Genomic DNA, 19,359 nt, shown 5'->3' on the forward strand with positions numbered 1-19,359 from the left:
ATCAGAAAGCTACATTAACTTACATCGTGTCTACACCGGACGCGAGTGGCGCTGCGCGACGCAATAAAATACAAGTAAACAGTGATGCTTATAATCAGTGATGCTGTCTTGGATGCGACGCGACACGACAAATCCCGAGAGTAAACGGATGTATTAATACTGTATGAAAGTATTTTCTGTGGCCACGAAAATATCCTTTCCTAGAGTTGATATGAACTTACATTGAATGTTCCCTGGGTGAACGGATTAGTTGAGGGCAATTGAATTCTGCTACAGTTACTACTGGCAGCTGATATAAATAATTGTAATGAATCATAATTAACTGTAATTATTTATATACATTTCCCTTTTGAGCTAATTTCCTACAGATGCATTAAGAAAGGTTTCCACCCATATCTGGACCAGATCCCAGGGAAGCCAAGTGCCTTTGAAGCACAGAAGATCATGCTTTGTGGGGCCGCACACATCCTATGCAAAGTAACTCCCAAGGACTCTGGTTGAGTCCCGGATGGTGACCGAGAGATTCTTGAGAAGAAAACAATTACTATTATTATTATTATTGTTATTATAAAATATTAATTTAGTGTTTAAAGGGGTCATGAATTGAGGAATCAACATTTACTTGAGCTTTTGATATATAAGAGATCATTGTACTAAAAGCATATCCTGTAAGTTTCAGAACTGAAAACGTCCTTGCTACTGAAATAAAAGCTTTTATTGACACCAGGCCCAGCGAACGCCAGATCCAGGAATGTGCCTACTTATGACGTTATGGATAGGTTAAACACCGCCTCCTAATTCTGTAGCCCCGCCCACTGATTCGCACATGACATAGTAGGGAAATAACGTAAGTGACGTTAAACTGGATCGAGAAACCAAGCAATAAACATGCCATTGAAGATCGCAAAGTATTGTGCAGCACCTGGTTCTGGAAGAACACAGTCACTGCATAACCTTCCTTCGGATTCAAATATTAGGAATGCGTGGTTGAACTTTATTTTTAATGAAGTTTCAGCTCACGTAAGTAAAACATTGAGCGTTTGTTCGCTTCATTTCACCGCGGATTCCTTTGTAAACAAGACAGGTCGGCGCTAGATTTGCAGAGACTGGGATTAAAAAGCAATGCTGTGCCGTCTATATTGGATCCGACAGGAATGGCGCAGCACACTTATGTGAGTAAAAAAATGTGTCACTATTGCTTTGTTAGAGATCGCTTGATATGTCCTGATTATGTGTATGTGTCTAACCAAAGTCACAGAAGGCTCCAACTATGAAGTTTGTTTGTAGTTAGTTTACTATGCAAAACTGTTATCCAATCATACCAGTGGGCGTTTCTCGAGCCAGCCTCAAAACCAGGGTATAAAATAGGCTATTACTTATTGATTTTGATGTTTTTGAATGTAAAAACCACGCGAATGTCATAAGTGGACCGACAACAGTATAAAATAATAAAAAAGCCAGTTCATGACCCCTTTAAAATTAATAATAAATTTTTATTATAAGAATGTTAACTAAATATCTGTTTTAAAACTGGACGTTTGTGTAATATTTTAATAATATTACTAATAATAATCTAAAATAACTGATGTAGTATTTATTATGATTATTATTTCTTTTCTATTATTAGAATGGTAACTAAACTAAAATCTGATGACCTTATTCTACAACATTGAATGTTTGTATTATATGCAGTATTCTCATGCAAATACATTTATGCTGTTTAGGTACTTTAACAAAACATCTGTGTAAACACATTATGAAAAGAGTTCAAAAGTCTCAGACCACTGGTGAAAGCACTCCACCTATATTTATGGGTACTGGGCACAATTTTGACCACTTCCAATGTGCATAGTTGCCTGATGGGATTCATGTTGAACAGAGCCAGAAGATCTGTTTCCACTCACTGCTTATGGACATAACACCACCATTAAATTCCCATTACTTGCTCTGTCAGAGGGGATCTTTCACTTAAAGTGATACTTCTGAAAAATTATACTAGGAAATGTAAAGAAATAAAAGTAAAAGAACTAATAAAAAGAATGAGCTAAAGAGGAGAAAGGGATACAAAAAGAGACAGAGAGTCTCATCAAACAGACCAGGAGTGAGAGACAGAGGCCCAGCAGGGGTGGGATTGTAGGTAGTGTTTGATTGCAGGTCTTTGTAGTCTGAAACATCAGAGAGAAGTGGTGGGCAGGCAGCCCTGATCTGTATGACTCTGAGATACACATCCTGACCAGCCTAGATGGGGTACAGGCAGCACTCACCCTTTAGCGTCAAATATACCTGTCTGTAAATATCACTGTTGACTTAGCACTAATTAAACCTGAATAAACCAGCATAAACTACACATTGGGCTGTGCTTACTGCTCTGTACTGTCTCAAAGGTTAGGTTATGAGTGCAGGCCACCATCAGCCCTATGCAATCACAGTGCATGGCTGCACCTGGGTAAGGAGTGCAAATATTAAATGTCAGTGTGTACCAGTGCATAAAATCTCAGCATGAACAACCATCTGGGTCAGCTTCTGACTGGCAGCATCTGTTATTGAATAAATCCTATCGGAATTTAAATGAACCTTAATGAGGTGCCCTATGGCAGCCCTTGGTCATAAGCCAGATTACACTAATTGTGAGGAATTGCTACATATCAGCTGGTGAAAAATTGGCATGTTTTATCCTGGAGATATGGCTTTTCACCTTTACTGTATTAGGTCTCCAACAAGACCATTTCTGTTGTGAATAGGGCTGTGAATTTGGATTAATGGATTAATTTAGTGTAATTAAAATATTATCACACTAAACATACAATACAATTCCAAATTTAGGGGTTGATATGATTTTTAAATGTTTTTTAGTGAAGTCTCTTATGCTCACCAAGGCTACATTTATTTGAGCAAACATACAGTACAAACATATTGTGAAATATTATTACAAATTAACCGTTTTTATGTTTTTATATTTTAATATATTTTCATTTATTTCTGTGATGGCAAAGCTGAATTTTCAGCATCATTACTCCAGTCTTCAGTGTCCCATGATCCTTCAGAAATCATTCTAATATACTGATTTGCTGCTCAAATCCTTTCTTATTTTTTATCAATGTTGAAAACAGTTGTGCTGCTTAATAAACCATGATACAGTTTTTTTCAGTTATCTTTTATAAATAGAAAATTCAAAAGAACAGCATTTATTTGAAATAAAAATCTTTTAGAAATATTTTGTAACATTATAATTGTGTTTACTGTGACTTTTGATCAATTTAATGCATCCTTGATGAATAAAAGTATTAATTTAAAAAACAAACAAACAAACAAATAAATAAATAAATAATCTTACTGATCCCAAAATTCTAACTGGTAATGCATATATAGGTATAGAAAAGAATCACCCCTCTTTAAAAGAATCACATGTTGTTGCTTTGCAGCCTGAAATGAAGACGGACACAGTTTTTGTTTTATCCAGCTGTATTCACTCAGTGCAACTTATAACATCCAAGTGAAAGATATAACACCAACATGTCAGAAAAAAACAAATAAAAAAGTAAGGATAAAACAAAAACTGTGTCCGTCTTCATTTCAGGCAGCAAAGCAACAAAATGTGATTATTTTAAAGGGGGGTGATTCTTTCCTATACCCACTGTAAAACAATATATATATATATACACGAAAAAGTAAATAATTCAAAATTATGTTTCCTCATCCTTCATCATAAAGCCATTGCTCACATTTTTCATCGTGTAGAGCTCTGTATGTATGTCTTTGTGTGTACATGTTCAAAACAATACCTGTGAACACAAGACTGACTTCACACAGTTCCTCTTGAGGTACACGGAAGTTAAATGACTCGTTGTAGCAGGGGTCAATGGTGCCCCTCATACAGGATGTTTTCTTAGTCTTCATCAACTTAAGACCTGTCACCAACTGCACCTTAACAAAAGGATCTGCATATAGAGAAGAAACAACTTGGTTAAAGTTAACATGAATTGCTTTCTGAAACAAATTGTGTTTTTGTGATGTAGCATATGTCTCAGTGAAACAGGATACTCTGTGGGGGAAAATCTGGGCAGGACTTGATTTTATTCATCAGGAACTGATTAAAACATGGAGCAAGACCAATAGCGAATTTGCTAAAACAAAGACTAAATAGCTATTTGACTATTGGTTAACTTTATCACATGGCATGTGTGGCCAAAGTGATGTCAGCAAAAAAGGAAAGCTGTTTCGCAAGTTATTCCATCACAAAGACAATTACGTTGCATACTTCTGCATAGATTTCTGTGGTCATTGAAGCGCTGCTATAAGTTCTCTGAAATTTTAGAGAGTGGAATGAGGAAAACACACTGAAACACATTTACCTGAACCTTGGCACATGTCTGTCTGAAGCAGCTGCTTTGCTCGGATGATGTCCACATTTAACCTGCCAGCACTGGGCAGGTAGTTTAAGGACAGAAGAAGCTCACCAAGCTCAACCTCATTCTGAAAACCAGCACAATGAGAAAATCAATGTCTTGATAATGATGTCAGCAAATGAACACGTTGTGCATGTTTTTAAGTGTCAAAGACTGGAATTAAAGCTGTAATGTCAGAGTAATGCTACAATGAAAGCATTTGTACATGAAAAAGTATCTGGTTTCGTCTAATCATTTCCTGACAAATACTTCAGGTTAATATCATTTGGAACAGAGACAAATACACTACCATTCAAAAGTTTGGGGTCAGGTTTTTTTTTTGTTTTGTTTTTTGAATGAATGAATTGAGTGCTTTTATTTAGCATTGATACATTAAACTGCTCAGAAAAACTGATTAAACTTGAAGGTGACAGTAAAAACCTTTATAATGTTTCAAAAGATTTATATTTCAAATAAGTGCTGTTTATTTTTTTTACTTTCTAGTCATCAAAGAATCCTGAAAAAAAAAAATCATTACATTTAATACAAAAATATTAAGCAACTGTTTTCAACATTGATAATAAAAAGAAATTAAAGTTTTTTTAAAATTAAATGAAAGTTTAAAGGTAATTAAAGTTTCGTAAGAAGCAAATCAGCATATCATAATAATTTCAGAAGGATCATGTGACACTGAAGACTGCAGCAATGGCTGCTGAAAATTTGGCTTTGCCATTGCAGGAACAATTGACATTTTATTATGTAAATTTAATACATTTATTATATAAAAATAGAAAACAGTCATTTTAACTTGTAATACTATTTCACAATATTACTGTTTTAACTGGATTTGTGATCAAATAAACAGCCTTGGTGGGCAGAAAAAACTTATTTTAAACTTAAACTAAAAAATAAGGCAAGACATTCTAAAGTATGGCTGCAATGATTTCACATTTGACTAAATAATTTAATTTAGTTTTATGTGACCTAACTTCTCAGTCATTGTGCAAGTGCCACACCTAAAATGACTGAAAAAGTAATAATGTGACAAGTGGTATTACCTGAGAGCTGGGCACCAGGGCCTTCCACCAGTGTCCTCCCTTCACTAGATCAACCTCACTAAGAGGAAGAGACACTTTCCCGATGACACAGTGCCGTGAAAACTTGTCAAAGTCGACCAGAGAGAGCAGTAGGGTGCGTCTCTGGGCCTCTAGGAAGGGGACCTCAAAAGTGAAGCGCTCTTCAAAAACTGGGTTCTGGGTCTTGCGTTTAACGCCGGTCTGCCTGGAGTTCTTGTGGTCGGGCAGTAGGCTCATCTTCACGTAGGGGTTCGAGTGGGCCATGTCTTGTCGAGCACCATCGCATGTTACGGGAGGGGGCAGGTCCCGGGCCTCAATAACTCGCACGATGAGGTGGGCGTTGATGAGATCGTACTGTGTGCTGAAGTGCAGCATGCCCAGTTGGTACCGCACCAGGATCTCTTCATCTGTCAGAGAGTCAACATCATCGCTGCATGAGTCCAGAGAATACAGACGAGGCTCCAGTTTGTAGAAGTAGTCATCGGGTGGTGTTGGGGGCTTACGCAGAGGCTTCACCACTTCCTTCCGGGGTCCCATGGCCCAAAATTCAATCGGCTTTACATCCACCATGGGGGAGCTTGGCCGTCGTGCATTCAGACCTGCAAAATGGAACAGCCATTAAGCGAAATTGAAGTGATCATTCTAATGTTATTCTGTAAAAATTGAGAGTTACGTCTGGACTCACTGGTGAGCTGGCCTGCTAGGGTGAAGGTGGATCGGGAAGTTTCTGAGGTGGGCGGCTTGCAGTTTACAGTGGTGTCAGTTTGAGCAGGTGAAGCATGGTTCTCGGCCATGATGTGAGAATTTGTGCCTCTCTCGTCATTGCATTCATTGACACTGGAAGAGATGAGTTTGTTAAGTGTTAGTAGCAGTACTGACACATTCCCTGTTGATAATGCCAACATATGTTAGCATTTAAAAAATTTGGGGTGTTAATGTTTTTAAAGGAAGTCTCTTATGCTCACCAAGGCTGCATTTATTTGACCAGAAATACAGTAAAAATATATTGTGAAATATTATTACAATAGACTGTTTTTCAGGATTCTTTGATGCCTAGAACAGCATTGTAGTAGACGAGTTCGTATAAACCAGACTTTGACTCGTCCATCTCAAGTTGAGCCCAAGACCAAATTTTTTTATGATTAGTTGACACCAGCTCATGGAGTCAGACTCCAGGTCGAGTCCAAACGCTTCTAAAAAATATGGTCTTGAACTCAGATTTCAGTCTACAAAACATTTGGAAGTGGGAATAAACTTTTGCATAGCAATCCTATTGGGATATTAATTCATACACTGTTAAAAATATGACAAGAAGCAGGGTCTCCAATGACCTGACCTGTGGCCTGATAATAAATATAAGCAGGCAAATAAATCATAGGCTAAAAATCATAGGCTATAGACTTAAAAAAAAATAGAACCATTTGGCATGAACTGAAAAACAACAGTAAAAAACATCTTACAATCCAGCGCTCAAATTTGTTGTCCATATCTGACACTGTGACTGGATCCACTTCTTAATGAATGTGCAATCACATTATTGCCCAATATTGTGCAATATTTGTTGCAACATCCTCTTCTAATCTGGTTGTTTTCCAACTACAGAGGTAAATATTCTGTGTGGCATATCTTTGTGCAGGCCTGATTCTGAGTCATCCCTTGGGGATCATCAAGGACCCTTTGTGTCCATGACTACAGCTCAGAGGGAGAAAGTTGTCATAGCAACGGACGATTCTAAAACAAATGGCCTTAGGAGCAATCCGAGGCAATGAGAGTGGCCGGGCTTATAGGGTGAGGTATATGTCATGACTGTACAATCACAATCTGGAAGAACATGTTCTATTCCGTTAAAGAAGCATGCCTCGCATTTCCAATATGTTATGAATTGAACACTATGATTACATTGTTCCTGGAAGCTCATAATCAAAAGCCTTGCAACTCATCCAGCCATTTGGTCCCTGTTTTTGGTTTTAAACAAACATTCAATTCCCACTCATGATCTCAGTCAAACCAGCATAAGTCAGTAGTCTCTGGTGACCACATCGACTCCATTCTTTAAACAAGTGTGAGTGACGTTTCACAACAGGAAACTGCTAATTGGTAATAATGCATATTACAAAATGGAAAAATAGGCATCTATATGGCCACCTTTGTTTAGTCCTGGTAAAAATCATTGAATGATGTCATTAAAAAGATGCTTAAAAAAGCTTGACAGCATTCAAATAAATTATCCCTGCTAATATATGAATCACGTCTCCATTTAAATCATATTACCCGTGCTGTTCCTGCATGGGAACACAAATAGCTCCACACCCCAGTCATTAAGAGCTTGAGTAACAGTGAATAGAAAAACAGTTTCCTAGAACATCTCAGGAAAGCCATCCGTTACAGCAATATCACTTCCATTAGCCTGCAAATCCAATGACTACAACTAGAGATACATGATTTACTGCTCTGTTAACAGTAGTTAAAATTAAAATTAAGCAGGTTGATTACAATTTTAAGCAGTCATAAGAAGCTTACACTCAGCAGACGTACGGTATATCACACCTTCAATGTGAATTTTAGAATTAGAATCATACTTTTTTTATATGCATACCTTTTTAGTATAACATATGAACCAGAAGCTATATCAAAAGTGCATTTTAAGATATCTGATTGTTCAGAACAGTATACTACCATACTACTCCTATATATAAAGTATATGTAAGGAATAATTGACTCTGGTTTTGGTTATTGTGCTGTTGTAAGACCGTTGAAATAACAGAAATTATTTGGCGAAGTGATATGGACATGTAATGCGGTCCAGAGCTGCCTGGGACTAAGTTCACTGTGCATTTCCCTGAAAATAATTGCACACCTTTGAATATTTGTCAGCCAATCAGATTCAAGCATTCAATGGCCCCGTAGTATAAATATAAATAATATATGAGATGATTTTTGAGATGATAGCCGGATACCACATGCTGAATTAAACATGAAATGTCAATGTGACAGTAGTGTAATATATCACTGTTGGCATACTATGGCATTCCATTCTATAATACTTCTACAAAATACTGTACTTATTAACTTGCAGTTGACTTGATAACTGGACGTTGTGAACAGCTGACTTAAACATGCAATATAATGAGGTCATGTGACAACAATCATTACATTAAAAAAAATATTACAACAGTTAAGTTGTAATAATATTTTACAATATTGCAGTATTTTCAATCAATTAAATGGAGCCTTAGTGAGCATGAGAGGATTAAAATATTACCAACCCAATACTTTTGGTAGTGCATAATATAGTAATAAAAAATAAGAGGCAGATATGCAGTTCATACTGTAAAGTATTCAATAAGCAGGAGGCTAGTTTTCCATTCCAAACATAACCAGAACACACAATCCATCATCAAAAACAAGCCTTTGACAGATGGTGCCTTTGGGATTGTCTTGAGATTCGTTCAGTAACACTGTGAATTCAATCTGTCTCAATCTGAGTCTGACTGTTATGATGAGAGACTAGACAGATGAGATGAATGATGAATCGTTCTGGGTTATTTGTGATGTGTGAGCATTGTTTGTGGGTTGTATGAGGTTTGAACGGGTGTGTACTCACAGCCATGATGGAGTCTGAGCCGGAAAAGGCCCCAGAATCTCCACCTCCTCATCAGTGGGCTGACAGCAGCTGCACTCCCAGCACCACTGCCAACAGGAGCGGCAGGACCAGCGACATAACAGGAAGTCAGACAGTCTGGACAGAAGACCCTGAGAGCAAGGGACACAAAGAGACTCTCCAGTAAAGAGTGACAGACTGACCTGCATTGGAAGCAGACTATACATACATGGCATATTATGATGATAAAAATGGTAATGAATAATCAGTGCTTAAAGGAATTTTTTTGTAATTCTCTAGTCAACTGCAGCCTGAAGCCAAAAAGTCTAAATGTAGCATAAGCCCCAGAGAGATTTTTACATCTCTAGTGAGACTAGCTAATCTAACTATTCTAGTGGGACTTTGTAGTAAACTAATCAAGTCAGTGCCAATCCACCAAAAATCAAGTGATTTCATTAAGATATGTAGACTACCAATAGTTTTTAAAGAAAATGTATTCAGCATGGATGCATTAAACGGATCAAAAGTGACAGTAAGTGCATTTATAATGTTAGAAAAGATTCCTATTTCAAATAAATGCTGTTCTTTTGAACTTTCTATTCATCAAATAATCCTGAAAACAATGCATCACGGTTTCAACAAAAATATTTAGCAGCACAAGTGTTTTCAGTATTGATAATTATGGGAAATATTGAAAAGCAAATCATCATATTAGAATGATTTCTGAAGGATCATGTGACAGTGAAGACTGGTGTAATGACTCCTGAAAATTCAGCTTTGCCATCACACAAATAAATAACAGTTAAAAATGTATTTAATTAGTAATGATAATTCACTGTTTTACTGTACTGTGACTTCTTTCGGAAAAAAAAAAATTGAACAGTAGTGTGAACAATTTTCTTTCCCATGGTGACATGTTTCCAATTGAAACAGGAAGGTGGGCGGGACATACATCACTTAGTCACTCAATGTGATCGTTAGACCAGAACTGAAGCCAGATGTTTGGATAGAAGTCCTTTATGAAAGAGATATTAGTCTTTTTACAACACAACTTGCTTCTCTTTGATTTAGACTGACTGACACAACAAATTCATAAGGATTATTCGCTCCAAAAAGCCAAGTCACTCTCACTTCCGCTGAGCTGAATATGTGCCTAGTTGGTTAAATAATGAATGACTTGAGACAAGATGTTGATGGTTAAAAAAAAAACATCCAGCTGAAAAGATAGAAGGAAAAGGTCAAGATACAACTCTGATTTTTTTCCCCTTTATGGATGGATGCAAGTATATGTTTGACAGCTTTTAATGGTCTGAAAGGTCTGTGGGTGTCAAGCTTCTTACATAATTTCTCACTTTTTCACATGCATGAAGGATCTCGGAGCTGCTAGAAAAATACAATAGCCATTTTTTCTACATCATCGTTAATGAACAGATACGAGAAAATAGGAGATTTCTGTACATACCTCATTGATGGGTTCCAACTGCCCTTTTTCAAAGGTTAAGTGCAGCAGAGGGTCGAGGTTACATACAGGAAAGAGAAAAAAATAAATAGTGAGAGGACAGGTGTCTTTACTGAAAGCTTTCACTTTTGTATTCAAATAAAAATACAACATTTTAAGAATTAACATCATTGAAACCTGTTAGCAATCCCTATTTGTCGTCTCAGCCACACTAAAATCATCTGACCGATTGGGCCAGTGCTGCTTCCTTAAGAAAGTTTATCATTCTCATGTGTCTTAAGGCTTGTCATTGTCAGTTTAAACATTAAGTGATTTTAAGATATTCAAGCACAAGACGGCGCGAAAGAGATCTCAATGCGGTACTCGCGCACTGTTATAGATCGTCTCTGTGAGCGCACACAAGCAAGCCGTCTCTCAGACAGCTGCTAACACACGACGTAACAGTTACGTAATGTATTGGTACTTTTTGGTAATTTCATGACTTACCAATTGACAATGTAACTACGACATCGCATGTCCGTAATTTCATCACCATCAAATTACCAACTCACAACGTCGTCAGTACGTCCTCCTAACATTGTAAGATTACCTAGGACGGTCCAGATACATAATCTATTCATAATATATTATTAATTTATTAATTATTAATATATTATTAATTTGTAATATATTTAGGTAATTTCATGACTTACTGGCACCGTAACTGCAACGTCGCATGGACGTAATTTCACTACCATCATTTACATTTTCTTTATATGCTCTTATTACCAGAAAATTACTATTTCAAATGTGTAATTAGACGCAAGATTTAAATTTCCCTTAAGATAATTTGTTTCTTTTCATCAAGTCAGAACATGGACGAGTGCTTTTAATAGTGACGTGACATACAGCGTGCGCGCCTCCACAAATGACACACGTGACACAACGCACGCACGCACAGTATAATGTTGACAGGAACGGAAAATTGTTGAAATGGCTGAGCTAAGATGAAAAAAAAAATAAACTAGGGAGACGTGATCCTCTGCTGCCATCTACTGGTTATAATGGCAATTAATGTCATTTTCATCTTAAGAGTCTTTGTTTTCCGCCAGGAGACACATTTTTGGCACATTTTTTCATGTCATCTTCATAAATGAATTTTACTGCACAGATGTAGAGTTGAGAAATAATAAAGGCTTTAAAATATTATAAGTGTTTTAATAATGTGTTCATGACTATGAAGGTCGGTAATTGATTATCAAGAATACCATTATGATGTTGTTTATGAGACAGCATCGCTAGCTAGCTAACGTTAGCCTAAACAGTTACTATAGTGTTTAATTGTCAGCATTTAAATGTACAATTGCGTGTCCCAGGTGAAAAAGAAATATATTTAAATTGTGCTTTTTCAGACATACTTACTATATTTAGATTATACTATACTAACTGGCACACAATATTTTGCACCAGAGCCTTGCAGCTTTAGAAAAAAAAAAACCAGAAACTAAATTAAATAACAGATTTTTACATGTATGACTGAAAGCAAGCACAAATTAGCCAGCTGGAATGGACACATTAAGCATCATATGACCCCTTTAAATCTTACCTGAAGTCACAGTGAGGTTCCAAAAGCCAGACGTTATACACGCTTGCAGAAGCTGGTAAAAATAAGAACATACCGCTATATTTTCTAATTAATTTCATAGTTCCCCCAAAACAATTTTTCTAGTATACTTTTTAGAAATATATTAAAATGCAATTCAATATATTTTTATTGCACTTCAAATAAGCATGTTGGGAATACAAATGTATTATAAACATACTACTTGAATTTCAAGTATATTTTTAATACATGTAATACTACGTCTTTTTCACCTGGGATAGGTAGCCTACACTCCTGGGTTCATAGATATATGTATAATAGGTAGATGCCACATTCGACCGCTCTTAGCATGTAGACGCGTCCGCCATATTGTAATGGTCAACTTGACGTCGTTCACCATAATAATCTATGGATATTCGAAGATGCCACAATCTTGCACAGCCGATGGTTGTAAAAACCGCCGGGATAACCTTTTACTGGGATAACCTTTCACAGGCAAGAATGTGTTGGATTGTGTTTTTGTTTAAATCCCGGCGTTTTTTATAACTATCGGCTGTTCATTCATTGATTATTATGGTGAATGATGTCAAGTTGACCATTACAATATGGCGGACGGCTTATGTATAGCGGCCCATAGAAACAGTCACTAATGAGGCATCTACATACACATATCTATGCCCGGGATTACCAGGCTCGGCATATGATATCATATGTTGTTAAAATAACATGAAACTGTATGTTAATGCCGCTGTCATTATTTACGGTGTTGCAATTACTTTGTTTCTCAGTTTCTGACAAACACGAGCCAGGAGAGGTTTCTCACTGGAAGTTTACGAGCTGGCAAACAGTTAAGAAAATAACGGATGTGCATTAATATAATAGACTCATGCATTTCTCATATTAAATCAAACAACAAAAGAAAAATTGAGAATCACTCGCTCTTAGCTTCTGTAGCTTTAATGGATATTTGTGTATATTTACATCATATAATAATAGTTTTCACAAGCACTATAAAGTTTATTTGTAATATGTACTTTGTATCTAATGGTCTTCTGAGGGCTCAGCCCCTCTGTGGATAAAATCCTGCAGCCGCCCCGCAGTAAAGACTTTATTTTAAAACTTTATATTATTTTACATTTTGTTTTATATAGTTATAAAATATTTCTCTTTTAAATAAATGGTTTTATTTTGAACTTTCTATTCATCAAAGAATCCTGAAAAAAAAATATTACGGTTTACACAATAATATTAAGCATACAAGTGCTTTGTCATCACAGGAATAAATTACATTTTACAAATATATTAAATTATAAAAGTTATTTTAAATTGTAATAATATTTCAGAATACTGTTTTTAGCTATTTTTGAATAACAGACTTCTTTCAAAAACATTTAACATTTTACTGACACCAAACCTTTGAATAGTAGTATATGTTGCTAAGTCACATGCTAACTGATATAAAAAAATTGTAATGTGAATTCCACCACCACTAAGTATTGGTCAGACTATAAGGGACAGGGTCTAAAACGCATAGAATTTTATAAGATCAACACATCTGATTGCTTATCCACTCATGCACCCCCAGCCCAGTTATTTAGCCCATTCTCTCAACACTTGTAAATATCTAGGTTGATTTCTCTCCCATTCCCCACCCCCTGTTCCTGCTTGCAACCACAGCCAAGCTTGCTCCTCATCAGCAGCCCAATGTTGTCTAAGCAATTAGCTGTGGCTGTAACCATGGCAACAGTGATACAAGCTTCTGGCACTCCCAGCCCGCACCTTGCTGCCGCTGGCTCAGGCACGGATGACGCATTAGGGTCGCTGAGATGAGGAGGGGGCGACTGTCCCTAGTTCCCACTGGTCCACATGGTCAATTCCAACAACTGTTATTCTCATACAAGGGGTCTTCAGCACAGTACCATGAATCATAATACAGCATACAAATACACAGCCACAGAGCTTAAACATCAAAAACAAACTGCATTCACACTTCAACCACAAAAAGACGCCACTGAGTCTGTCTGTATGTCTGTTTTGATTGAAAAGATTAGTAATGGTTTTACTCAGATGAATTAAATGAGTTTTTTTACTTGAAGAGATTACAAGACATTGATTCTGCTAAAAATACTCTGTAAATATCCTGATACTATATATATAGTATCCTATATCCTGTATAGGATATATCCTGAACACCACAGAAATCAATGCCCATTTAGTTTTTAACACACGTAATATAGGGGAAAAAAAACAGTGTCCATAGACATAGTTTGAATATGAAAACATAAAATCCTTATATTTCATGAATAATAAGATATTAAAGTAAATAAATACACACAGATAATACATAACTGAAATGGTTTAAGGCCTTGACCAGAAACAATCATGAGACGGAAAAAAAAAACATCAGATTATGAACAAATGTCCGAAGGAAGACACATACGAAGATGAAAAGTGTAATCCAGAAAGATCCAGATGGGAAAGAGTGTGTGCGGCAGTAGTGAGCGGCACTCACCTGTGTGTACGCCATCCTCCTCTTACTCTCACCCCACTGTCTCACTTCCCATCCAGAGCAACATGCCACTCTCTGGATCCAGATTTACTCAACAAAAAAAGAGAGAAAGTGAAAGAGAGAGAGAAAATCTGTAGATATGAATCGAGTAATGAATTCAGGTCTCTATGAACTTGCTTCCTCCATTCATCCTTACAAAATTTGCTTCAAGAGTGATGATGAGCCAAATACAAAACAACAAACAAACCCCATCTCCCTCTCTATCTATCTCTCTATCTCCTCTTCCTCCCCATCATCTTCAGTCCCACCCACCCAGACACTCCTAATCTCCCTCTCTTTCCTGCCTCCCTCTCCAATCGTGCCTAGTCCTCACAAATGACACGCAAGACAGCCAGCTCTCCCTGGAGAGAGCAGCGCCCTCCTCCCCTCCTGCCCTGTGTTTCTTTCAGAGACCAGTGACTCATCCAGGTTTGCAGAAGCACTGATGGTTATCAAATCTGTTGCATCCCTCCCCGCCTCCTCACCTCCTCTAGCCCATTTTTACAGCACCTTGCTGGCTGCAACCACTTGTTGCTCCCTTCACCACGGACAGAGTGGAGAGGCTGAAGAGAGACAGGCAGGTGAAAGGGCTAATTGCTGCTATGGCAACACGTTCCACGGGGAGTTTACGAGAGCTGGGGTCTGTACGGCCAACTGCTGCTCTGTGACTGAGGTACGCCGACGTGCTGCTGTCTTTAAAACATGGTTGTGGGAAGGGTTTGGAGAGCCTATTAGTTGTGTTATCTGTAAACAGTAGGTATAGAAAAGAATCACCCCCCTTTAAAATAATCACATTTTCTTGCATTGCAGCCTGAAATGAAGATGGACACAGTTTTTGTTTTATCCAGCTGTCTTTACTCAGTGCAACTTATAACATCCAAGTGAAAGATATAACACCAACATGTCAGAAAAAAGAAAATCGGAATCAGTAAGTTAGAAAAAAAGATAATCCCCTCTTAAAAATGAAATGTAAACTCAAACAGGTGAAGCTAATCACCTTCTCAATGGCACAAAAAGACATTTGACTTTCAACTGTGATCAGCTGTGGTCATTTTGATCAGCTCAGCATGAAAAGAGCTTTCCTGGAGCATTTCAGTCCTTGGTAGTGCAACTGAAGCAAACAATTAACTATGTTTGACAAGGCACTGTCAAAAGATCTCCGGGTTAAAGTTGTGGACATTCAGGCACAAGTCAGGAGATGGATACAAAAAATTCAAAGGCTTTATCAATGCCTAGAAGCACAGTGAAGTCTATTATTAAGAAGTGGAAGTTATTTGGTATGGGAGGGTTGCAAGAAAAAAGCCACTCCTCTAAAAAAAAAGGCCACATGCAGTCACGACTGAGCTTTGCCAAAACACACCTTGAAGATTTTGAAGTATGAGACTAAAATGGAATTATTTGGCCTCAACACCAAACGATATGTCTGGCGGAAATCCAATACAGCTCACCATCCAAATAACAGCTGTGACGAGTGGGGCGGGGTCGAGAGCCGTGGAAGTGGAGCGAGGCCGGTGGAGTAAATAATAATGAGCGACACCTGTGCCACTCACCGGTCTCGAGTCCCATAGTGGAGCTCCAGAAGGATAAAAGGAGGAGTGATGACAGTGCAAGATGAGAGAAGACCAGGCCTGGATTATTTATGTTGTTGTTTTGTTATGTTTTATGCGGCAGTCGTCCATGAGGGTCTGCCGCTTTTACTTTCATTTTGTGTTCGTTCATTTGTTTCTTAAAGTTTTATGTTTAAATGTTCGCCGGTTCCCGCCTCCTTCTTCCCCGATCTACAAACATTGTTACAACAGCATTTACAGTAAAGCATGGAGGTGGTAATATCCTGTTATGCGGGTGTTTCTCTACAGCAGGGACTGGAGAACTTGTCAGGATAGAAAGAAAAGTGGATGGGGCAAAATACCGTCAAAATCTTGAGGAAAATCTGCTGCCCTCTGCCAGAAAGTTGTCAATGGGAAGAAGGTTTACCTTCCAACATGACAATGACACAAAGCAAACGGCAAAACTGAGCACACAGTGGTTAAAGGAGAAAAAGCTGAATGTCCTTGCATGGCCTAGTCAGAACCCAGACTTAAACCCCACTGAAAATCTGTGGAATGACTTGAAGACTGCAGTCCACAAACAGTCACCATCAAATTTAACTGAACTTGAGCAGTTCTGCAAAGAAGAGTGGGCAAATATTGCAAAGTCTAGATGTGCAAAGTTAGTAGAGACAGATCCCAGCAGACTAAAGGCTGTAATTAAAGTAAAAGGTGGTTCAACAAAATACTGACACAAGGTGGTGATCTTTTTTCCAATGCAGTGATTCTGTTTTTTTTTAATTAAAAAAAAAAATATATATCTTTCACTTGAAAGTTATAAGTTGCAGTAAATAAATACAGTAGCTGGATAAAACAAAAACCGTCTTCATTTCAGGCTGCAAAGCAACAAAATGTGATAGTTTTAAAGGGGAGTGATTATTTTCTATACCCACTGTATGACAGGATGGGCATTTGTGGTGCAACATTGTAATCTGAGTGGGTAGATCACAAGGAACTTTAAAGTAAGTTTCCTTGGAAACGGCAGTGGCACATGACCTGTTGCTAAAAGGCCTCACTCACCAAACTCGGCATGTATGGAGCATGTCAGGTTTTGGGGTCTAAAATTTCACAGAGAGTGTTTGACTGAACTACAGCACCTGAAAAGCATAGACTACAGTTAAAAAGTTTTAGTCAATAAGATTTATTTTATTTTATCTTTTTGAAATTATTTATCAAATTTATTTTTGAGTTTTATACAGTAAGGAAACATTAAATTGATCAAAAGATTTATTTTTAAAATAAATGCTATTCTGAGCTTTCTAAGAATCAAAGAATCTTGGATAAAAAAAAATAGAATTATGGTTTTCACCAAAAAAATAAAGAAGGACAACTGCTTTCAACACTGATAAAAAAAAAAAAACAATTCAGAAATGTTGAGCAGCAAATCAGTATATTAAAATGATTTCTAAAGGATCATGTGACACTGAAGACTGGTTTATTGACTGTTGAAAATCCAGCTTACATTTTAAAAATATATACAATTCTTTGAAATTGTACTAATATTTCCCAATATTACTGGTTTTACTCATTTATGCTCAAATAAGTGCAGCCTTTGTGAGCATAAGAGACTTAAAAAAACCCCATACATTTTGTACAAAAATAAATGTGCATAAATTAGTAAATAAATTGGTAATAAATTAGTAAACAAATGAGTAATAAATTAGTGCTGTACAAACTAACTAGTGAGGAAGCCAAAAAGTGACATGGGCAAGGAAAAAACGAAGATGTTTAAATAGAAGAACATTGGGAGTAAATAATACTTGGGAAGTTTTAGGTCGGCACATGGAATAGAATAGAACAGAAAAGAACAGAACAGAACTGAGAAATCACAACATTCGAAATAAATACGACTTAAGAAACCATGAAGGATTTTAAGAGAGATTTCAAGTGCAACCCATTGTTTCAATACAAATGCATGGATGAGGGAAAACATTAATATTTTTATGATGGAAGGATGATATGATAAACAGTTGAATGCAGACAGAAAAATACTGAGAGGGAGAGAGATTGTGTGATTTTAGGCGCTTCATTTGTTTCTGTTCTTGAGAACCTTGTGGATGCCTGATAAAAAAAAATTAAATATAGACTTACAGTGACCTCTGCTGTCACATCAGGCATCTTTCTGCTATGTTTTAAAGACATAGTTAAAGACAATTCTGTCATTTTCTCACAATGTCTTTTGACCCATATGACTTCCACAAAAGGGTTACAGTATTTATAGTAGAATGTCCAAGCTGCTCTTTTCTGTACAATTAAAATGGATGGTGACCCCAGCTGGTAGGCAAAATTTCAAGTAAATAACTTATTCATGACTTAATTTTCAGTCTGTTCCACACACAAAACTACCATTTGATTTCAGAAAGCTTGGAATATATGATAATTTATGATGCTTTTTTTGGAGCTCGACAGATGCAAATATATTGTTGTTGACGAATTGCTAAAGTAAGTCATTGAGCGTTCAGGGTGAACATGAAGCATATTACGTAAATGATTGCAGGAATGTTGGGTGAACTATTCCTTTAAATTTAGGTGCCATATATCCACTTTAAGTTCCAAATGACTGGGTTCATAGAGAATGTTTGAGTAAATGTATATGTAAACCTACACCCAAGACATCTGTCACATTTGAAATTATTATTAGAGGGAGCTAGACGCTATAAAGATACAGAGCATTTTACCTTGCATACTGTGAGATTATTAAAAAAGTAGAATTTACTTTGTTTTCAATTAAACTCTTTTTATCCTAAATTATTTGTCCCCCAAACACATACTGACCTCTTGTGGCACCCACATTCCAATGCAATCATATGTCCATGACTACAGCTGTGGTCATCTTCGCCAACAAATCAAATCCTGCAAGCAAGTGCATAAATTAAATGATAATTAGAAAGGATGAGATGATATCCTTATGTTAGAGAGCACCAGCTTTATGCCACACAACAATTTACACTGAGCCACATTGCTCTAAACATAACACTCAATTGAGAATAAACACTGAAAAACAAGACTATACAGAAGATAATTACGGTGACTGTGCCTGAGTGAAAATAAATAAGTTTGGAGTTTAGTATTATGAAAAATAAAATACTAAAATTAAAAAGAGCAAGCTGTACTGTGTCATG

At 36.9% G+C, this 19,359-nt stretch overlaps 1 protein-coding gene across 1 annotated transcript in view; it reads right to left on the bottom strand.

Moving 5' to 3' along the window:
• LOC107674134 (synaptotagmin-17-like) overlaps positions 1-14,630 on the bottom strand; it is a 20,712-nt gene extending 6,082 nt beyond the window's left edge. The window contains exons 1-6 of the mRNA XM_016468032.1: positions 14,616-14,630; positions 9,066-9,214; positions 6,147-6,298; positions 5,444-6,060; positions 4,353-4,473; positions 3,783-3,938 (exon numbers count right to left, since the gene is read on the bottom strand). Coding sequence (XP_016323518.1) covers positions 3,783-3,938; positions 4,353-4,473; positions 5,444-6,060; positions 6,147-6,298; positions 9,066-9,214; positions 14,616-14,630 — 1,210 coding nt within the window. The remainder of the gene's footprint in view (positions 1-3,782; positions 3,939-4,352; positions 4,474-5,443; positions 6,061-6,146; positions 6,299-9,065; positions 9,215-14,615) is intronic.
• Between the last annotated feature and the right edge of the window lie 4,729 nt (positions 14,631-19,359).

Source organism: Sinocyclocheilus anshuiensis, unplaced genomic scaffold (genome assembly GCF_001515605.1).
Source record: "Sinocyclocheilus anshuiensis isolate Anshui unplaced genomic scaffold, SAMN03320099.WGS_v1.1 scaffold893, whole genome shotgun sequence".
Classification (NCBI taxonomy): Eukaryota; Metazoa; Chordata; class Actinopteri; order Cypriniformes; family Cyprinidae; genus Sinocyclocheilus; species Sinocyclocheilus anshuiensis.